General features: G+C 43.9%; 2 protein-coding genes across 5 annotated transcripts in view; one reads left to right on the top strand and one right to left on the bottom strand.

Annotated features, from left to right (window-relative positions):
- The window catches only part of LOC132883447 (uncharacterized), a 39,445-nt gene extending 21,703 nt beyond the window's left edge, over window positions 1–17,742 (top strand). Inside the window, exons 9-10 of one of the 2 annotated variants that reach the window (XR_009654327.1) lie at window positions 13,381–13,696; window positions 14,532–17,742. Coding sequence is in view for 1 of the 2 variants with exons in the window: in XM_060917102.1 (XP_060773085.1) it covers window positions 13,381–13,481 (101 nt within the window). In the remaining variant the exon portion in view is untranslated. Of the gene's footprint in view, window positions 1–13,380 lie in introns of both variants that reach the window. The other variant, XM_060917102.1, reaches the window with a different exon arrangement.
- Window positions 1,035–20,733, bottom strand: LOC132883448 (butyrophilin subfamily 1 member A1-like). Of its 3 annotated transcripts, XM_060917106.1 has the most exons (11): window positions 20,618–20,733; window positions 20,468–20,524; window positions 18,057–18,201; window positions 16,853–17,057; window positions 16,415–16,711; window positions 15,700–15,798; window positions 7,414–7,434; window positions 7,307–7,321; window positions 6,363–6,404; window positions 5,704–5,745; window positions 1,035–1,764 (listed from the first exon to the last, which is right to left on the bottom strand). In XM_060917106.1, exons 3-11 carry the CDS (start codon window positions 18,156–18,158, stop codon window positions 1,202–1,204), a joined length of 1,386 nt encoding a protein of 461 aa, XP_060773089.1. In that variant the 5' UTR covers window positions 18,159–18,201; window positions 20,468–20,524; window positions 20,618–20,733; the 3' UTR covers window positions 1,035–1,201. The 3 variants fall into 3 exon arrangements, with proteins under 3 accessions (XP_060773089.1, XP_060773087.1, XP_060773088.1); XM_060917104.1 differs by lacking the exon at window positions 18,057–18,201 and having other exon boundaries at window positions 16,853–17,215; XM_060917105.1 differs by lacking the exons at window positions 7,307–7,321; window positions 18,057–18,201 and having other exon boundaries at window positions 16,853–17,215.
- Window positions 20,734–21,629: the final 896 nt, after the last annotated feature.

The following is a 21,629-nucleotide window of genomic DNA, read 5'->3' on the forward strand; positions in this document are numbered from 1 at the left end:
CCAGCATAAGAAGAAGAAAAAAAAAAAAACCTTTGTCACATGCACACTTCAAGCACAGTGAAATTCATCCTCTGCATTTAACCCATCTGAAGCAGTGAACACACGCGCACACACACTCAGAGCAGTGGGCAGCCACAACAGAGCGCCCGGGGAGCAGTCAGGGGTCAGGTACCTTGCTCAAGGGCACCTCAGCCCAAGGCCGCCCCACATCAACCTAACTGCATGTCTTTGGATTGTGGGGGAAACTGGAGCACCCGGAGGAAACCCACACAGGCATGGGGAGAACATGCAAACTCCACACTGAAAGGCCCTTGCCAGCTGCTGGGTTTGAACCTGGAATCTTCTTGTTGTGAGGCGACCATGCTAACCATTACACCACTGTGCCGCGAAACATGGTGGTGGTATTATCATGGTTTGGGCCAGGACGACTTGCCATCATTGATGGAACAATGAATTCTGAATTATACCAGCGAATTCTAAAGGAAAATGTCAGGACATCTATCCATGAACTGAATCTCAAGAGAAGGTGGGTCATGCAGCAAGACAACGACCCTAAGCACACAAGTCGTTCTACCAAAGAATGGTTAAAGAAGAATAAAGTTAATATTTTGGAATGGCCAAGTCAAAGCCCTGACTTTAATCCAATTGAAAGGTTGTGGAAGGACCTGAAGCGAGCACTTCACGTGAGGAAACCCACCAACATCCCAGAGTTGAAGCTGTTCTGTATGGAGGAATGGGCTAAAATTCCTCCAAGTCGGTGTGCAGGACTGATCAACAGTTAGCGGAAACGTTTAGCTGCAGTTATTGCTGCACAAGAGGGTCACACCAGGTACTGAAAGCAAAGGTTCACATACTTTTGCCATTCACAGATATGTAATATTGGATTATTTTCCTCAATAAATAAATGACCAAGTATAATATTTTTGTCTCATTTGTTTAACTGGGTTCTCTTTATTTACTTTTAGGACTTATGTGAAAATCTGATGATGTTTTAGGTCCTATTTATGCAGAAATATAGAAAATTCTAAAGGGTTCACAAATTTTCAAGCACCACTGTGTACACACACATTTACATAAACTCAGGAACCCTTGTAGGATAAAAACATTTTTCCAAACTTCTTACAAACAAAATTCTTGTATTTGTATTACGTTCAATTTGTACGTTCTGATTTGCATATTTGGCTTGAACACGAGCTGTCTCTCAAGGCTCATTTTTGACCTGTGGTTTAATTATTTGAAGTGGAGACTTATCACCTATTCCTGGATTAAACAGAGGCACAACAGCATCTTTGAAATTGATTTTCATTGTCAAGAGATGCACTTTGTCTGTACCAATGTAAAATGAAAGCTTGCTGTTGTCATAATCTAACAAAACTCCAACACGTTCTGGTGCAGTGTCTACCAGAAGTGAGAGTTCTGGTTCAGTGTTAACATGGAGGCCATTTTCTGGGTCTGAGCGCAAAAACCAAAAACCATTTGAAGGCGTAAAATCAAAATCACTCATTTTGTCACGAATGATAGATGAAGTTTTGGCGACTCCAATCAGCCATGACTTTTTGGGTTCAACATTTTCTTTTTTTAATCCAACTTCCCAATATGCCCGACCAGAAGAGAATGTTTCTTTTCCATGTACACATAAGTTATAAGGAAAACCATGTCCTTTATACTTGTTAGAAGCTTCATCTCGATCTCTCACAAGATCACCTTCCATGTTAAATATCAGGTCGTCTTTCTTACAGTTGTCCTTATCTAACATGATGACCACTGTAAAGTGAGAAATTAATTAATTTAAAACAGTCACACTTTGGCATTTTCAAAAATGCTTACAGTATCATGAATAAAATGGTATAGACAAGGAAGTGGGATATGAGGGTGCTGAGGGTGACTCTGAGAATTTCTTTAAATGAAACTATTTAAATTCTACAACATACAGATGCAGTCACAAGTTACTGTATATACAGACATGAATGTCATGGCAATATTGGACTTCCAGTGATTTCTTAGAACTGTTCTTTTTCTGTGGGAGAATGATTATACAACATCCATCTTTCATGGAAAAGAAAGCAAGAATTTGATGCACAAGATTAAATTTATTTTGGGTTTTCTGTAATCAACACAGAATCAAAATTACAACCCCAAATCGGAAAAAGTTGGGACGGTGTGTTGAAATTGAAATTAAAACTGAAAACAATGATTTGTAAATAATCTTTGACCTGTATTCCACTCAAAATACAACACAACAGCACATTACGTGAGGTTTTACTGCATGAATTTTATTGGGTTTTTTTTCCAAAACACTTATTTCAATTTTGATTCTAAATTTCAATTTTGATGCCTAAATTGCCCCTGTCCCAACATTTTTGGCATGTGTTACAGGCCTGAAACACAGGAATGGATGTATATGGACAAATGACAAAGTTGACCAACACAACATCACATATCTTGGGTTCATTCTGTCTGCAATGATATATAAGTCAAAGTAAATTAAGAAATCACTGCTTTCTTTTTTTTTAATTTGCATTTTCACTACTGTCCCAATTTTTTTCTCATTTGGGGTTGTATACATAGTGTATAATTATACACATCAATTTACACAAAGTGGCTACACCTCCCAATAACGTTAAAATGTGTGCACCAAATTCTTGCTTTTATTTTAAATAAATATGTATATTGTACAATCATTCTGCCACAGAAAAAGGACAGTTCAAAGAAATCACTGAAAGCCCGGTATTGCTCCCCCCTGTGTGTGTGTGTATATATATACACAACCCCAATTCCAAAAAAGTTGGGATGTTGCATATAACATAAATAGAATACAATGATTTGCAAATCTGGGCAGCACAGTGGTGTAGTGGTTAGCACTGTCACCTCACAGCAAGAAGGTCCTGGGTTCAAGCCCAGCGGGTGACGAGGGCCTTTCTGTGTGGAGTTTGCATGTTCTCCCTGTGTCTGTGTGGGTTTCCCCCGCAGTCCAAAGACATGCAGGTTAGGTTAACTGGTGGCTCTAAATTGACTGTAGGTGCGAGTGTGAATGGTTGTCTGGGTCTAATGGCCCTTTTCCACTACCCTTTTTCAGCTCACTTCAGCTCGCTTCAGCTTACTTCAGCCCGACACGGCTCGCGTTTCGACTACCAAAAAACAGCACGACTCGGCTCGCTTCAGCCCTGCTTAGCCCCTAAAACTCGCACGGTTTTGGAGTGGAGCTGAAGCGACCCAAACCGTGCCGAGTGAGGCTGGGGGCGTGAGCAGACACTCCCCTGTGCACTGATTGGTGAGGAGGAGTGTCCTCACATGCCCACACACGCCCCGCGAGCACGCTGGGATCTGTAAACGCCGTAAACCCGGAAGAAGAATAATTACGAATTACGAGAATTATGAAGCCTTATGCGCCTCGCCTCATCTATACGCTCTTGCCAGTATCTGTTGGCGTTGTCGGTGACAAAAAGCCACAGAACCAAGACCAGCAACACTAACGACTCCATGTCCTCCATGTTTATTGTTTACTATTCGGGTCGTGAGACTACCGCTTAAAAGATCACTGATGTCACTGTTTGCGCTGCTTAACGACATCATGTGACGTACACCCACTTTCGCTAACTCCACCCAATGTGTCCACCCACTTCCAGCCAGCACGGTTCAGCGCGGTTGTAGTCGAAATGCAACTCCAACAGCCCCGCTCAGCTCGACTCAGCCCAACTCAGCACGGCTCAGCCCGACTCAGCCGCGTTTGTAGTGGAAAAGCGGCATATGTGTCAGCCCTGCGATAACCTGGTGACTTGTCTAGAGTGCATCTTGCCTCTCGCCCATAGTTAGCTGGGATAGGCTCCAGCTTGCCTGCGACTCTGTTGGATAGGATAAGCGGCTACAGATAATGGATGGATGGATGGATTTGAAAATCCTTTTCAACCTATATTCAATTCAATACAACATAAAGACAAGATATTTAATGTTCAAACTGATAACCTTTATTGTTTTTTGTAAATAAAAACACTTTGATGCCTGCAACATGTTCCAGAAAAGTTGGGGCAGTGTCAACAAAAAACTGGGAAAGCTGTGGAATACTTAAAGTGCACCTAAAGATAAACATGATCAGTGGTAGTTGAAAAGGCCTAGTCATTTACAAGCAAAGAAAAGGCGAGGTTCACCATTTTGTGAAAAACTGCATGGGCAAATAGTCCAACAGTTTAAGAACATTTCTCAACATACAATTTCAAGGAATTTAGGGATTTCACCATCAACAATCCATAATATCAAAAAAAGACTCAGAAAATCCAGAGAATCTCTGCACATAAGGGGCAGGGTCAAAATCCAACACTGAACACCTGTGACCTTTGATCCCTCAGGCAGCAGTGCATTAAAACTGACATGACTGTATGAAGGATATTACTACAGGGGCTTGGGAACACTTTGGAAAATCATTGTTGGTAAACAGTTTGTTTCTGCATCTACAAATGCAAGGAAAAAGCAATATATCAACAACATCTAGAAATGCCTCCAAATTCTATAGGCCTGAGCTCATCTGAGATGGAGTGAAATTTGTGCTATGGTCTGAAGAGTCCACATTTCAAATTATTTTTGGAAATCATGGAAATTGTCTTCCAGGCTAAAAAGGAGAAGGACCATCCAGAAGTTCAAAAGCTAGCATTAGTGATGGTCTGGGGGTGTGTTAGTGTCCATGGCATGGGTAACTTGCACATCTGTGAAGTCACCATTAATGCTGAAAGGTACATACAGGATTTAGAGCGATATATGCTGCCATTCAGACAAAGTCTTTTTCAGGGACGTCCTTGCTTATTCCAGCAAGACAATGCCAAGCCACATTCCACATGTGTTGCAACAGCGTGGTTTCATGGTGGAAGAATGCAGGTGCTAAACTGGCCTGTCTGCCTCCCATTGAAAATGCGTGGCACATTATCTCATCTCATCTCATTATCTCTAGCCGCTTTATCCTTCTACAGGGTCGCAGGCAAGCTGGAGCCTATCCCAGCTGACTACGGGAGAAAGGCGGGGTACACCCTGGACAAGTCGCCAGGTCATCACAGGGCTGACACATAGACACAGACAACCATTCACACTCACACCTACGGTCAATTTAGAGTCACCAGTTAACCTAACCTGCATGTCTTTGGACTGTGGGGGAAACCGGAGCACCCGGAGGAAACCCACGCGGACACGGGGAGAACATGCAAACTCCACACAGAAAGGCCCTCGCCGGCCCCGGGGCTCGAACCCAGGACCTTCTTGCTGTGAGGCGACAGCGCTAACCACTACACCACCGTGCCGCCCCGTGGCACATTATGAAGTGCAAAATATAACAACATAGACCCCAGACTGTTGAGCAACTGAAGTTGTATATCAAGCAAGAATGGGAAAGAATTTCACTTTCAAAAGTTCAACAATAGTGTCCTCAGTTCCCAAACACTTACTGACTGTTGTTAAAAGGAAAGATGATGTAACAGTGCTAAAAACATGCCCCTGTATTGCAGGCACCAAATTCAGAATAAGAGTATATTTACAAAATCAGTAAAGTTTATCATTTTGAACCTTAAATATCTTGTCTTTGTATTGTATTCAAATGATGAGAAGTTGAAAAGGATTTGCAAATCATTGCATTCTGTTATTTATATTTAACACAGTGTTCCACCTTTTTTTGGAATCAGGGTTTTGTGTATATATGATTATATTTTCAAGAAGGATACATACCTGCATCGTTCTTCAAGTCCTCCATGTTCGTCGCAGACTGATCTAAAAATGAAATGTTGAATAAAAATTTGATTGCCTAGTAGAGCTTGCTTTTAATAAACTCTTCCTGCAATTACATCCGTCTCTCTCCTGTGGTTCACGTGATACTCATCATCCTTATCCTCATCATCACTTTCATCCACAGCCTCGTTGTCCTCATCAAATTCACCCTCATTATCCTCATCATTTTTACCTTCACCTTACCATCATCAACCTTCCAATTCTTATCCTTGTCTTCTTTAGCATCATAAACATCATTATCCTTATCTTCCTCATCCTCAGTGTCCTCATCTTCATAATCCTCCTCATTCTTATCAGCCTTATCCTCCTTATCTTCATCCTTGTCATTCTCCATAGCCACACCATGAACCTAGTTTGCATCATCATCATCATCATCATCCTCAACTACCTGAGGATCATTATCCTCATTATCCTCCTCATTCTCTGGTCTATTATCATGTTAATCATCCTCAGCCTCTTCATCACACTCCTTAACCTTACCATACTTCTCATCATATTCCTCATTCTCATAAGCCTAATCATCTTCATCATTGTCCTTATCCTCATGAGCCTCATAAACATTGTGTATATATGATTATATTTTCAAGAAGGATACATACCTGCATCGTTCTTCAAGTCCTCCATGTTCGTCGCAGACTGATCTAAAAATGAAATGTTGAATAAAAATTTGATTGCCTAGTAGAACTTGCTTTTAATAAACTCTTCCTGCAATTACATCCATCTCTCTCCTGTGGTTCACGTGATACTCATCATCCTTATCCTCATCATCACTTTCATCCACAGCCTCGTTGTCCTCATCAAATTCACCCTCATTATCCTCATCATTTTTACCTTCACCTTACCATCATCAACCTTCCAATTCCTATCCTTGTCTTCTTTAGCATCATAAACATCATTATCCTTATCTTCCTCATCCTCAGTGTCCTCATCTCCTCATCTTGCATTATCAGCCTCATCACCCATATCTTCCTCATCATCCTCAGCTATTCTTGTTAGGCCACATCACACCACCCCATCTTTGATTATTTTACTATGAAAACATGTTTTAATCCTTACTGTACATACAGTTCAGCAAAGTACACAAAAAATCTAGAGAGTATTTGAGAAACACACACCATTGCACCATTCCTTTGTACTGGAAAAAACAATCATACCTTTTCTCAAGTCTACCATGTTTGCTTTAAAGCAAACCGAAAATAAATGAATAAATTGCACAAACACAGTAAATTGGAATATATCCTCCTGAGAACCAAGAAAAAATATGTGTCTCTCAATTTATCTTTTGTTGTGATTTCCTTACTAGGAATTTCCCAGCAACCCTCCTAGTCACATGATATATCATTAGAAAGCCCAGGATGTACTTTTTACAAGACACCAGGATTCAAGTGAATAGCTTGAAAGAGTAAGAGGGTGTGCATGTACAACAAATGTCAACTACAGAGGACACAAGTCGATGGGTTGGTTCTCAGGAGGATATAACTACCACAAATACATCATATAATGGGGACAGTAATGGGGTTTTAGTCATAAAGAATGCACATACCTTTTGGTTGTTCATCTGAAAGTGTGCAGCACATTAGAATTTTACACAATAGGTAAATAAAAACCAGGGGATAAACTGAGGAAAAGTCCAATGAGGTAAAGCTTTACCTTTAGGAACTCTCATGTATGCTGCAACAAAGATACACAGATATGAAAAAGAGAATAAAATCATGACAGCATTAAAGGTCATAGGCAATGGTCGGAGGTGAAACGTAGAATATCAACTTTATTGACTAGAAGAACGACCCAAAAAGCAAATTCAATCTTCCTGGTGTCTAATTTGCACCCTAAAATTGAATAAAACAGTTAAAATATACTGTTTTGCCCAAGTTCCGAAAGTTTGTTTACATCTCACTTATGCACACTTTCACCGCCAGGGGACAGTTGTCGTGACGTCAGTCAAGCCAAACAGACCGGGAGCAGTTCTGTGTTTACCTGTGAACCGAGCACACGTGTACGGACTTTGGTTGTGAGAGGTTGTGTAAAATGTCTGAAAGCGATAGTGATTTTGAAGCAGGAAGTTTCCAAGTTGAATATCGAGAGGGGAAACCATATATGTACTGTATGAACCTATGGCCGTTGCAAAGCAATCGGTAAATGTGGCTCACTGGTTTGACCGTGCGGCCTCGGAATCGGACAGCGACTCGGCCAACTCTGATCGCAGTGACGCCGGACCTCAACAAGACTCGCACCCAAACGATTTATCCTGGTAATTATGATAAATTCTTAATTTCATCGTAATACTAAATAAGAGCCCTTTTGAAGAATAATTAAACCGCCCTCCTTAGTGGATACAGGTAACAATTACTTGACAGTGTGCCGGTAGGCCACATTAGCCTGCCATCCGCAGCATTATACTATTTATAGCCTACTCTAAGCGAGGAAATATCCCTTTGTATCTGTGGCAGCGGGGGCGTGGTCAAGCGTCGGTCTGTGACCAGAGGGCGGAGTCAGGGAAGGTAAGTGGCAGAATCACTACACCTGATGTCAATTAACCGGTGTTTGTGTGTCTTCCCAGTGACCACACCCTATATAAGGAGAGAGAGCAGAGGAAGTGAACTCTCTCCCCAACCAGATGGCTGATGTGTGTGTCTGAGTGTCTGGGAGAGTGAAATGCTGAGAAGTGTTGCAATAAAGAGTTTTTGGAAAACTCAGTTCTGGCTTGCCATACTTCTGTGCTCCACCCACCTGCACAAAGTTCTACAGTGGTGCCGAAACCCGGAAAGGAGCACAGAGGAGAACAGCCCCATGGAGTCCTCCCCCCTCGCAGACCTGATCCACGCCCTCGCCACGGCCCAACAGAGCCAGCACCAGGCGCTGGTCACCCTCCAAAAGGAGCAAGAACAGCAATTCAAGGCCCTGGTGCTGGCGCAACAGGAAGATCGTCAGGCGTTCCGGCACCTCCTCGCGTTGGTGGGCGGCACCTCCTTGCGTTGGTGGGGTCCACCACCTCCACGGGCCCACCCCACCTCACCCTAACGAAGATGGGCCCGCACGACGACCCCGAGGCCTTCCTCGCACTATTCGAACAGGCAGCAGAGGCCTGGGGCTGGCCGGTGGAACAACGTACGGCACGCCTCTGCCCCCTGCCAACGGGCGAGGCGCAGCTGGCCGCGCTACAGCTCCCCGCCGACAGCCGGCTGGTCTACGCAGACCTGCGCCGGGCCATCCTCCAGCGTGTGGGGCGCACCCCCGAACAACAATGCCAGCGCTTTCGTGCTCTACGCCTAGAGAAGGTCAGCCGGCTGTTTGCGTTTGGCCAGCAACTTCGGGACGCCTGCCGGCGGTGGCTGAGGGCTGACAACCGCGACGCCGAGGGAATCAATCATCGATCTGGTAGCACTGGAACAGTTCATCGTCTGGCTTCCCGAAGGAACAGCAGAGTGGGTCCAGTGCCATCGCACGGCGTCGCTGGATCAGGCCATTGAGTTGGCGGAGGATCATTTGGCGGCTGTTCCCACGGCAGGATCGCAGATCTCCTCTTCTCCTCTCTCCCCCCCCCCCCTTCTGTGTCTCATCCTTGCCCCGTTCCCCCACCGTGGAGGCGGGGACCGGCTCCACCCCAACCGGCCCGCCGCCACCCCAGCCGGCCCGCCGCACCCATGGTGCCCTCCCATTTCCCACTTATGTGTCTGTCTCTCTCCCCCCTCAGGTGAGTGAGCCCCAGAGCGCCAGTGCAGAGAGAAAGCCCAGGCTGGTTTGCTGGCGCTGCGGGGAGCCGGGGCACCTCCAGCATCAGTGCTCGGTAATGGAGGTGGGCGCGGTGGTCCAGCTCCCCGACGCGCCAGGAACCGCCCTCGATCGGGCCGGAGCGTATCACATACCGGTGAGCGTCCAAGGGGATACGTATCAGGCTTTGGTGGACTCTGGCTGTAATCAGACCTCAATCCACCAAAGCCTGGTGCTTGGGGGGAGCACAATTGGTGAAGGTGTTGTGTGTGCACGGGGATGTTCACAACTACCCTTTAGTGTCGGTCCACATTCTATTTCAAGGGGAGAAATTTAGTGTAAAGGCGGCGGTTAATCCTCGCCTTACCCACTCGATAATTGTCAAGTTGTTTAAGTTTACTTGCTATTTCCCCAACTTGAAATGGACTCTGATATTTGCTGGAGATTTGGGTAACTGGATTCCATTCAGAATAAATTCCACGCAACAACAGTTTTCCTTTTCTTTCTCCTTTTCCTTTCTTTATTTTCCAAAAGGGCACCCTGTTGCAGTACCAATGGTACTTTGTGAAATATTCAGCAGGTAAAAAAACCTTTCAAATAAAACAGAACAGAGAAAATACAAAAATAATTAACAATCTTATCAAATATTTAAATACACAGGCCAAAGTAGTAAGTAATTTTAAGATGTGTAAATACGCAAAAAAATATTATGAATAATTATTCAAATGTGCAAACATGCAGGGCAAATGTAATAGGCAATCACATATTCCAAATGTACAAATGTGCAAGTAATTTGATCTTGTAACGAACTTGTACACAAATTGCCATACAAAATAACAGAAAACATGCATTCTAAATCATACCGAAAATCTACCACACAATACACAAAGAAAAACATCACACCATACTATACAAACATGCAACACTAAATAACGCCAAATTACTGCAATTCATCACCTCCTTCCATAATGCCTTAACCCTCACATCACTCATTTGCATTCAATCATTCACAACTTCCCGGTTAACAACAAACAATCGCCGCTATGGCTTACTACTATCGCTTAACACATCATACAAACAATTCACACGTAGCATAAACAAAACCACAACGGCACAAATCACCAGGATTTCAAAGCAAATAAAAGACGAGAAAACTCTCTCTTACCGGCTGCCTCTCCAACTTTCTCAGACGTTCTTAACACACTACTCAGACTCACGTTCATTCACAAATACTAGCATTTGGTGCGCCACCATTTAAACTCATTTCCTTCCTGGCAAACCTGAACCTACGTCACCGCATGTGACGTCATGCAGAAGACACACTCACTTTTTGGTCTCCCAAACAAGATACATACACGTATGTACACATGCAGACATAGACACATACTCAACTTAACCACAGCTTGACTTAAGAATAATTTTGAGGACTGATTGGCCAGGATTTCAGGAGTTAATGAGGCATTAGTGAAGAGTGGGTCCTGCCGTAGTTCAGCAGGGGGAGGGCCCGGAGTGGCCTTGGCAGGAGCAGCTGTCACATCTACGTCATCTCCGCATCAGAGTGAGGAGCAGCAGGCTCCTCCTCCCTCTCTCGGGGAATCCCTCGCGGATTTCCCGTTGGAGCAGTCGCGAGACGAGACTCTGCCGCACGCGTTTGACTAAGTGAGAGTAATCGATGGTCAAACGCTCCAGCCAAACGCCACCCCGTCCTTCCCCTATTTCTCCATTATGAGAGATAGATTATACCGAGTGACGCAGGACACTCAGACTAAGGAGACGGTCTCACAAATTTTGATTCCAAAGAGCCGTCGGGAATTGGTATTCCAGGCGGCTCACTTTAATCCCATGGCTGGACACTTGGGGCAGGATAAGACACTAGCCCGAATAATGGTCCGGTTCTATTGGCCAGGGATTCACGGCGATGTCCGTAGGTGGTGTACGGCATGCCGCAAATGCCAGTTAGTAAATCCAGTGGCCATTCCAAAAGCGCCTTTGCGCCCTCTACCATTAATCGAGACCCCATTCGAAAGAATTGGGATGGATCTCGTCTGGCCATTAGATCGGTCAACACGAGGGTATCGCTTTATTTTAGTCCTGGTGGACTATGCAACGCAATACCCGGAAGCAGTGCCTCTTCGCAATATCTCAGGCATGCAGGATTGCAGAAGCACTCTTCTGTGTCATCTCCCGAGTCGGAATCCCCAAAGAGATTCTGACTGATCAAGGCACTTCGTTTATATCACGCACACTGTGCGAACTGTATGGGTTACTGGGAATTAAGCCAATCCGCACCAGTGTTTATCACCCACAAACGGACGGTTTAGTCGAAGGGTTCAACTGCACACTCAAGAAGATAATTAAAAAATTCGTAAGTGAGGACACACACAATTGGGATAAATGGCTCGAACCCGTTATTCGCAGTGCGAGAGGTCCCACAAGCCTCCACGGGGTTCTCCCCATTCGAATTATTATATGGGCGTAAGCCGCGCAGCATCCTAGATGTACTGCGGGAAAATTGGGAGGAGGGACCTTCACCAAGCAAAAACGAAATTCAATACGTTACTGACCTGCGCGCAAAACTCCACACACTCACACACCTAACCCAGGAAAATTTGCAGCAGGCCCAAGAATGGCAAATCCGCCTGTACGACAGGGGTACGCGCCTTAGGGAGTTCGCACCGGGAGATAAAGTACTCGTACTGTTGCCCACGTCGAGCTCCAAATTGATCGCCAAGTGGCAAGGACCCTTTGAGGTCACATGGCGAGTCGGGGACGTTGACTATGAGGTGAGGTGAACGGACAGGGGTGGGGCACTACAGATTTACCACCCCAGTCTGCTTAAACTCTGGAAAGAGGAGGTCCCCATGGCGTCGGTGGTTCCGGAGAAGGCGTAGCTGGGGCTGGAGGTTCAAAAAGGAACATTGACATCGCTTACCTCTCCGGTCCCCTGCAGCTATGAGGCCACACCCGCCTCATAGAACACCACATTGAGACGCCCCCGGGGGTGGTCGTGTGCAGCCGCCCTTACAGGCTACCCGAACACAAGAAAAAGGTGGTTCGGGAAGAACTCGAGGCCATGCTCGAAATGGGCATCGTCGAGGAGTCCCACAGTGACTGGAGCAGCCCGGTGGTCTTAGTTCCCAAGGCCAACGGGTCGGTCCGGTTCTGTGTGGACTATAGAAAAGTCAACGTGGTGTCTAAATTTGACGCGTACCCAATGCCTCACATTGACGAATTGCTGGGTCGATTAGGCACGGCTCACTTTTATTCGACATTGGATTTGACAAAGGGTTATTGACAGATCCCCTTGACTCCATATCCCGAGAAAAAACAGCCTTTTCCACACCGTTTGGCTTACACCAATTTGTCACACTTCCTTTTGGGCTGTTTGGGGCACCCGCTATGTTCCAGCGGCTTATGGACAGGGTCCTCCGCCCCCACGCCACCTACGTGGCCGCCTACTTAGATGACATAATAATCTATAATAATGACTGGCCGCGGCAGCTGCAACACCTGAGGGCCGTCCTTGGGTCGCTGAAGCGAGCGGGTCTCACGGCCAACCCGAAGAAGTGTGTGATTGGGCGGGTGGAAGTATGGTGTCTGGGCTTCCACTTGGGCAATGGGCAGGTGCGTCCCCAAATTAATAAGACAGCAGCGATTGCAGCCTGCCCGAGGCCCAAGACCAAAAAGGGGGTGAGACAGTTCCTGGGGCTGGATGGCTACTATCGTAGGTTTATACCTAATTATTCAGACGTCACCAGCCCGCTGACTGATTTCACTAAAAAGGGGGCACCAGATCCGGTCCAGTGGACGGAGCAATGCCAGCGGGCTTTCTCTGAGGTGAAGGCTGCACTGTGTGTGGGGTCACTGTTGCACTCCCCTGACTTTTCTCTCCCTTTTATGTTGCAGACGGACACATCGGACAGAGGGCTGGGGGCTGTTTTGTCCCAGGAGGTGGAGGGGGAGGATCGCCCCGTGCTGTATATCAGCAGGAAGCTGTCAGTGCGTGAGGGGCGCTACAGCACAATCGAGAAGGAGTGCCTAGCCATCAAGTGGGTGGTCCTCGCCCTCTGCTACTACCTGCTGGGATGCCCTTTCACCCTCTGTTCGGACCACGCGCCCCTCCAGTGGCTCCACCGCATGAAGGATGCCAACGCGCAGATCACCCGTTGGTATCTGGCACTCCAGCCCTTTAAAGGAAAAGGCAACTTTTGTACAAAACCAGGTGTGTAATAGGAGAAAAACATATACGTAATCAATTCCGTTAATTATTTCCATTATATATCGAACATGAAAAAATATTTTTAACTTTGAAATCATGAATTGACACAGAGGAGTCAAAGTTGGAGGAGTCAGCCATTTTGAGATTGTGGGCAACTATAAACCAATCAGAATCTTTCGTTAATGCGCCTCCCTCTGATCTGTGATGTCACTGGGCCCATGAAAACAGTGTTTACAAGCAGATCACTGTGATTAGGAGTCCCGGCGGGTGGCTTGTATTCGATTCGTTTATATCCCGACCTTGTCAGCTGTCAGATTTATGTTCATGGACCCGGTAAGCTGGTAAATAATTTTTTTTTTTCTTTACCAAATTCTAACAGAAAACGAGAGCGCCCGAAAGGGAAAACCGAGCCGAGCCGCTTCACACATGCGCAGTAGGCTTGGTAGGACAAATCCAAATAGGAGTCATTCAGGATTCAGCCAAGTTTTTGCTCCGTGTTTTTACTCAACCAAAGTTATACAGTATTATGAGCTTCAAGTTGCATAAATAAAACCATTTGGTGAAACTTTGAAGAAGCGATTGTACTGGTTTTTTACCTTATTACCATGAAGCACTGAAGAGTTCTTTTCAGTGGTGGGCCGCATGACGTCACGCAGTAGATCAATATGGCGGAACGTATCTTCGCTGAGCTCAGCGCAAGCCCATATTATTAAAAGTTAAAAGATACTGTTATGCGGTCTGTTCTTTCTCTATAAATTCCATGATCGATTACTTTATATATTTATCTATCCATTTGTGGTGATTTTGTACAAAAGTTGCCTTTTCCTTTAACTTCAAGGTGATCAACAGGCCGGGGGCGCAGATAGTTGTGGCAGACTTCCTCTCCTGTCAAGGGGGGAGTCGGCTGCAGGCCAGACGGCTGCCCGGCCTGAGTCGGGCGGTGGGGGTATGTGGCAGCGGGGGCGTGGTCAAGCGTTGGTCTGTAACTGGAGGGCAGAGTCAGGGAAGGTAAGTGGCAGAATCACTACACCTGATGTCAATTAACCTGTTTGCGTGTCTTCCCAGCGACCACACCCTATATAAGGAGAGAGAGAGCAGAGGAAGTGAGCTCTCTCCCCAACCAGACAGCTGATGTGTGTGCACGCGTGTGTCCGAGTGTCTGGGAGAGTGAAACGCTGAAAAGTGTTGCAATAAAGAGTTTTTGGAAAACTCAGTTCTGGCCTGCCGTACTTCTGTGCTCCACCCACCCACGCAAAGTTCTACAGTATCATTTCCACAATGATTGTACAGGATCTCCCAGGATTCTTGACTTGTCAATTGCAAGCAAAAGTAAAAATGTTTACCTGCAATCTTCTCCTTTTTGCTTGAGCGTTGCTGGTCCGTTTCTTCTTTGACTGCTTGATTTTGTTTCACGCGCACAATCCACTCTCTCCGCCTCATCTCCTCTTCCGGAAAAAGCCAACCCGCTCGCTCCGCCTCTTCTCCTCTTTCGGAAAAAGCCAATCCACTTGCTCCGCCTCTTCTCTTTCGGAAAAAGCCAACCCACTCACTCTGCCTCTTCTCCTCTTCCAGAAAAAGCCAATCCACTCTCTCTGCCTCTTCTCCTCTCTCGGAAAAAGATAAAAACTGCTTTCTGAGCCGGTCCCGTTGTTACAGTTCACTGCACAACAATAAGGCATGGTTTTTCTTTGGAAATTCCCGAATGCACGTCTGCACTCAAGCCAAACGATAATGCAAGTAAACGGAAGTGGACTCAATTCAAGCGGTTTGTTTGTCTTGAATGACGTCACACGCCAAGTGGTCACGAAAATTGCTGAACAGAAATTTGCCGCGATCCGTGCTAACTTATTTTAATTATTACTTATTAACAATACTTCTTGGGACCAGAAGAAAATTACAGAGGGTTTTTTACATATAAAGTTTCAAATGTGCATAAATTGAAAACTGTTGCCTATGATCTTTAAATGTATACATATATAACTGTATATAAATAACAGAAAATGAACCTGATTTATATTTTGTGTAGAGAATGAAGCCAATGCTGATCAGTACCAGTACACAAAACACCAGAATGAAAAGAATCTTCCACACTCCACTACTGTTAACTGAAAGAGGGAGAAGAATTTAAGTGATTAGACTGACATTGTGATAAATACTGTGTTTACAATTAAAGTAAATTAAATGTTACTTAATGTTAAAAGTTAATTAATGTTACCTTTATTTAGTTACATTTAATGCTGTAGAACACCACAAATGTTAGTTGTGCCTATCGTTTACATTATAGCAGCGATAAACAGTCATTCCATCATCAGCCCCTCTTTCATGAAAACTTCCCCATGGCAGAAAACTGACTATTACAAATCAATGACACTGGAGACTCCTTCTACATGTTACGCAAAAGCCTCCTTACATCTTTTAATTTCATGGCATTAACATTTATACATTTTCTTTGTGAAATAAGATGATTTTTAACCTGTTTATTATTAGTCTTAGATTATGTGGCGTGTGAAGTCCATGTGCATGACCTGTTGTGAAATAAACTATAAAATATTACACTGTAGAACTGGCACATTAATATAAAACATGTATGTATAAAATTAATTAATACCTTCTGACCAATCAGAATTAAGATTTCAACAGTGCTGTAGTATAAAGTCAGTAACTGTACACCTACAAATTGCACCTACAGTACTATATATGTACAATGTTTTCATAGCAAACCTGATAGGCGGGCCCCTAAATCCAGGCTCACATTTCTTTTCTCATCTTCTGACAGAGTCACAGAACAGGTTATTGAGTTAGAGACAGAAGATGACAGGATGATCCAGCTGTAAATGCAATACAGGCCATTTCCTTGTTCACTGTAAATGGGGGGTCTAGGATCAGAAAGAGTATCTCCTTTTTCTTTGGTAGATTTCCACAAGAGACTCGGTCGAGGAAACCAGCCACAGGAAGAACAGCTGAGGTTCACAGAATCTTGATGGTGCTCCAGAGAAAGGAGAGGCAGAGAGCCTAGAGCTGAGATGGGGAACAAGGAAGAGACAGAGAGAATAAGATGGATTGGAGTGGAAGGGTTAGAAAGAGGGGATTCTCAGATGAGTGGAGAAACATCAAGCTTCCATCTAGCCATCAATCAAACCTCATCAAACATCTACTCACCAGTTAAACTGAGTTCCACAGTGTTGTCATCATATGATTTGTCTCCACTCACATAGCAGTGAAAAATCCCAATATCTGAGAAGCCAAGGTTGTCCAATCTCAAGGAGACATCTCCCTGTTTCAGTCCAGCAGACTGAGGGTTTCTCAGGGTCAACGAGCTCCGATTCCTGTACATCTCCTGATAGTCTGTATTGACTTTACGGTTCTGGTAAAACAATAATGGAGTTGTGAACTGACCTGGGCGGTACCAACGAATCTCCAAAGTCTCTGCATCAATCTCAGGGGAGAGCCAACATGGAAGAACCACAGAGGAACCGTATTTCCCAATTATTACAGTCTCAGTACAGTTTACAGCGATAGAGTCTAAGAGAGAGAAAAAAAAATTAAATCCTGCTTAAAAATTGTGGATAAATTATTAGAACAAAGAAAAATCACAACAGTCCCCACCAATGACCTTTTAATGTTTGATCTTCTAGTGAATTGAACTTCCACTAGTTTGACCTACGATTTGTTTGTTCTCCTATCGTTTTGATCGACCGATTGTGATATGGTGATGCACTGGTTGTTTGAGCTTCCAGTGATTTGCTTTAACAATTGTTTGTTCTACTGGTGATTTCATAGTCCAGTGGTTTGTGCATTTCATTCCCAATACCATTTTAAGTCACTATGTTTATTAACTGTAATCAGTTATGTAATTTTTGAACTGTTATTATAGAATTAGTACCGGTAATTAGTATATGGGTCCGTCTCAGAAACTGGTCTCTCATTTGGGACATTATGGTCAAAAAATAAATTTTCTAATTTTACTATTTTGTTTTTTTTTTAATTTACCTAACACTCAATGTTTCTTTTGTCATGTTTAATAAGAATAAAAATAGTATCTTGCTTTATCTGGCCTCCACTGTGGAAATTTTTTTTTTATTCGGTGGTGGTAAAAGAACAGCGACTGTACCGGCTGAAGGTTGCACGGGTCTCTGCTGCGGCGCCCGAGCAACAGGACATCAGTACCGCACCGGATGGAGCGGGGGCGGGGCAAAATGACTGGCCGTAGATTCTATCAAAAGTTCGATCTAAACTGACCATGGTTGCAAAATATTGGCCAAAAATACACAAACACTACAAAATATGAAAGTAAGATGAAAAAGAAACAATTCTATTGCCTTATACTGCAAGACTAAAACAAAATAAAACTGTCAAAACTCACCTTTTCAGTGATAACGTCCGAACAGATCACTCGCGTAACAGAAAGACCGCAAATGGAAGCATGATCAACTTCTGTTGGAGTGGAAAATTCCATTCTACACATGCAAATTGTTAATGTGTGTCCTTCCCCGCACACAAATAACACACTACAATAAAAAATAGACCACAACTCATTTTATAGCTCAGAAATTCATACAAGACCAGCTACCATTGTAACATATTCTGTAAGGAACATATTCTATACCTAACTTTCAACTTTCGTTTTAAAAAACAAAATTGCAGATTTATAACTAAATTTTTATAATGGTGTAGTGATTTTAAGTTACTACTTTTGGTGAGGTAGTGACCTCGACCCTGAGGCTTTCCATTTAGATCAAAACACACGATCGTATTGGTTTTGGGTCTGCGGAAAATGGAGTTACAACGGTGATCAAATATTTTGCATAATGTTTTATTACGGTTATGATTATTCTGTGAGTGCGCCAATCCTTAGGTGTATAAAGTTACAACTTAAAATACAATTAGTGATAACTGTAGACTTTTCAGTGGACTACAACCTTTTTAAGGGAATGCGATGTAGTCAACCATTTATCATATCCCAGATCAAGCCGCCATTTTTCCACAAATTTGCAGAATTTTTGCCAAATTCTGAATAGAGTATTCACATCAAAGATTTAGTTTTATCTGTATTATTTCTTTCATCATTTTATTTCAAATTAAAACCAACATCACCATTCAAAACCGTATAGTTTATTGACTGTGAGTATATTTAGTGGGGTACCCCCACAGCACCCAGTTTCTGAGACAGACCCATATGCAACAGTTAACATTTTCAGCATTGTGCATAATAATAATAATAATAATAATAATAATAGAATTTGTCTATAGTGTCCATAGCCTACTAATGTCAGTAGTTCAATGCACACTGGACCCAAAAAGGGGACTCCCTAAAGTGAAGGATGCATGAAATGGAATGACGAATGACAGCTAGTGATTTGAACAATAAATGGTCCCTTGTCATTCAGATTCTTATAAATGGAATAACGATTGAAATGTAGGTGGAATGACATGCTTTCAGCTCATGAAATGGAATGACATTGTTTCTAATGCCGCTTTTCCACTACAAACGCGGCTGAGTCGGGCTGAGCCGTGCCGTGCTGAGTTGGGCTGAGTCGAGCTGAGCGGGGCTATTGAAGTTGCATTTCGACTACAACCGCGCTGAACCGTGCTGGCTGGAAGTGGGTGGACACATTGGGTGGAGTTAGCGAAAGCGGGTGGACGTCACGTGATGTCGTTAAGCGGCGCAAACAGTGACATCAGTGAGCTTTTAAGCGGTAGTCTCACAACCCGAATAGTAAACAATAAACATGGAGGACATGGAGTCGTTAGTGTTGCTGGTCTTGGTGCTGTGGCTTGTTGTCACCGACAACGCCAACAGATACTGGCAAGAGCGTATAGATGAGGCGAGGCGCATAAGGCTTCAGAAATTCTCGTAATTCGTAATTATTCTTCTTCCGGGTTTACGGTGTTTACAGATCCCAGCGTGCTCGCGGGGCGTGTGTGGGCATGTGAGGACACTCCTTCTCACCAATCAGTGCACAGGGGAGTGTCTCCTCACGCCCCTAGCCCCACTCGGCTCGGTTTGGCTCGCTTCAGCCCCACTCCAAAACGGTGCGAGTTTTAGGGGCTAAGCAGGGCTGAAGCGAGCTAAGTCGTGCTGTTCTTTGGTAGTCGAAACGCGAGCCGTGTCGGGCTGAAGTGAGCTGAAAAAGGGTAGTGGAAAAGGGCCATAAGTGGAATGACATACTTTTAGGTTATCAGTGATATCACCTTTTACAAATGGAATGACAGCGTTTCCAGGTGGAATGACATACTTTAAGCTAATGTTATCAGTGATATCCCCTTTTACAAATGGAATGACAGTGTTTTTAGGTGGAATGACATACTTTTAGGTTATGTTATCAGTGATATCACCTTATACAAATGGAATGATAGTGAATTACAGCTAGTGATAATATAAGGTAAAGGTATGTCATTCCATTTGTTAATTTGATATCACTGACAACATTAGCTCAAAGTAAGTCAATACATATAGAAACCCTGTCATTCCATTTGTAAAGCTGATATCCCACCAAGCACCCACTTATCTTATCCTAGGGAGGTCTAAAACTAAAGATTTCAATCGTTATTCCATTTGTAAGAATCTGAATGACAAGGGACCATTTATTGTTCAAATTTACTACCTGTCATTCGTCATTCCATTTCACGCGTCCTTCACTTTAGGGAGTCCCCCCAAAAAGATCCAAATTATTCTTGTATTTTTAGCTCAGCTCTATTTTGCGTGTAGGAGGGATATTTTTCTGTTGTCTTTTTTTTTTTTAACCCAGAGGTTTCTGCTCGAAATATTCTTACCTGACACCATTATGAGCCGCGAGCCGAAAAAGACGACGATGAAACACACGTACATTTCTGTAATAACAATAATAATAATAAAACCGCGCACAGTCTGTGCAAAGGCACTGATTAATTTGATAAATCATGAATGTGTGCGCGCGCGCTTACCCTTCATTTTGTCCACACTGTTCTCAAATCAGCTCGTGCTGAATTTAACCCTGAAATCCTGAATTTAATCTGTTTTGATTGGGGAATGAAAAGCTTCAACCTTCCAAAATCATGGAGCTGGAAATCAGGAAGTGACACTAGTGTTCCTTTCACTTTCACTATCCGGGGGAGGTGCTTTCCGACAAAATGCGTTCCTGGATAAATGAAGGTAAACAGATATCTCCATACATCTGTGTTCTTTCTATAAGTCTTTCTATATATGTGGTTTAAAGATGCATTAGAGTTTGTGTGTGTGTATTCCTATCATGTAACTAGGTGTAGTTCAATAAGAGTTCAAAAAAAAAAATTTTTTTTACTCATTGACCCCCATTTCAACTCATGTGCATACAGATCCGCCCCCAACACTTAGCCATACTTGCCAACTTTTCAAAATTCTCTTTTGTTTTAATTGATGCTGTAGAACAGTAACAATAACAACACAGACAGCAAGACAGACAAACAGACATCAACATAAAGAAAAAGACAGGAAAAAATTTAAATACAGTCTTCCATTTTTACAATACGCGTTAAAAATAAATAACAAAATTAGATCTCATCTCATTATCTCTAGCCGCTTTATCCTGTTCACAGGGTTGCAGGCAAGCTGGATCCCATCCCAGCTGACTACGGGCGAAAGGCAGGGTACACCCTGGACAAGTCGCCAGGTCATCACAGGGCTGACATATAGACACAGACAACCATTCACACTCACATCTACGGTCAATTTAAAGTCACCAGTTAACCTAACCTGCCTGTCTTTGGACTGTGGGGGAAACTGGAGCACCCGGGAGAACATGCAAATTCCGCACAGGGCTGGCCACGGAGCTCGAACCCGGACCTTCTTGCTGTGAGGCGACAGCGCTAACCACTACACCACCGTGCCACCATAACAATATCTCGTTCTCATTATCTCTAGCCGCTTTATCCTGTTCTACAGGGTCGCAGGCAAGCTGGAGCCTATCCCAGCTGACTA

This window comes from Neoarius graeffei, chromosome 3, assembly GCF_027579695.1.
Source record: "Neoarius graeffei isolate fNeoGra1 chromosome 3, fNeoGra1.pri, whole genome shotgun sequence".
Lineage (NCBI taxonomy): Eukaryota > Metazoa > Chordata > Actinopteri > Siluriformes > Ariidae > Neoarius > Neoarius graeffei.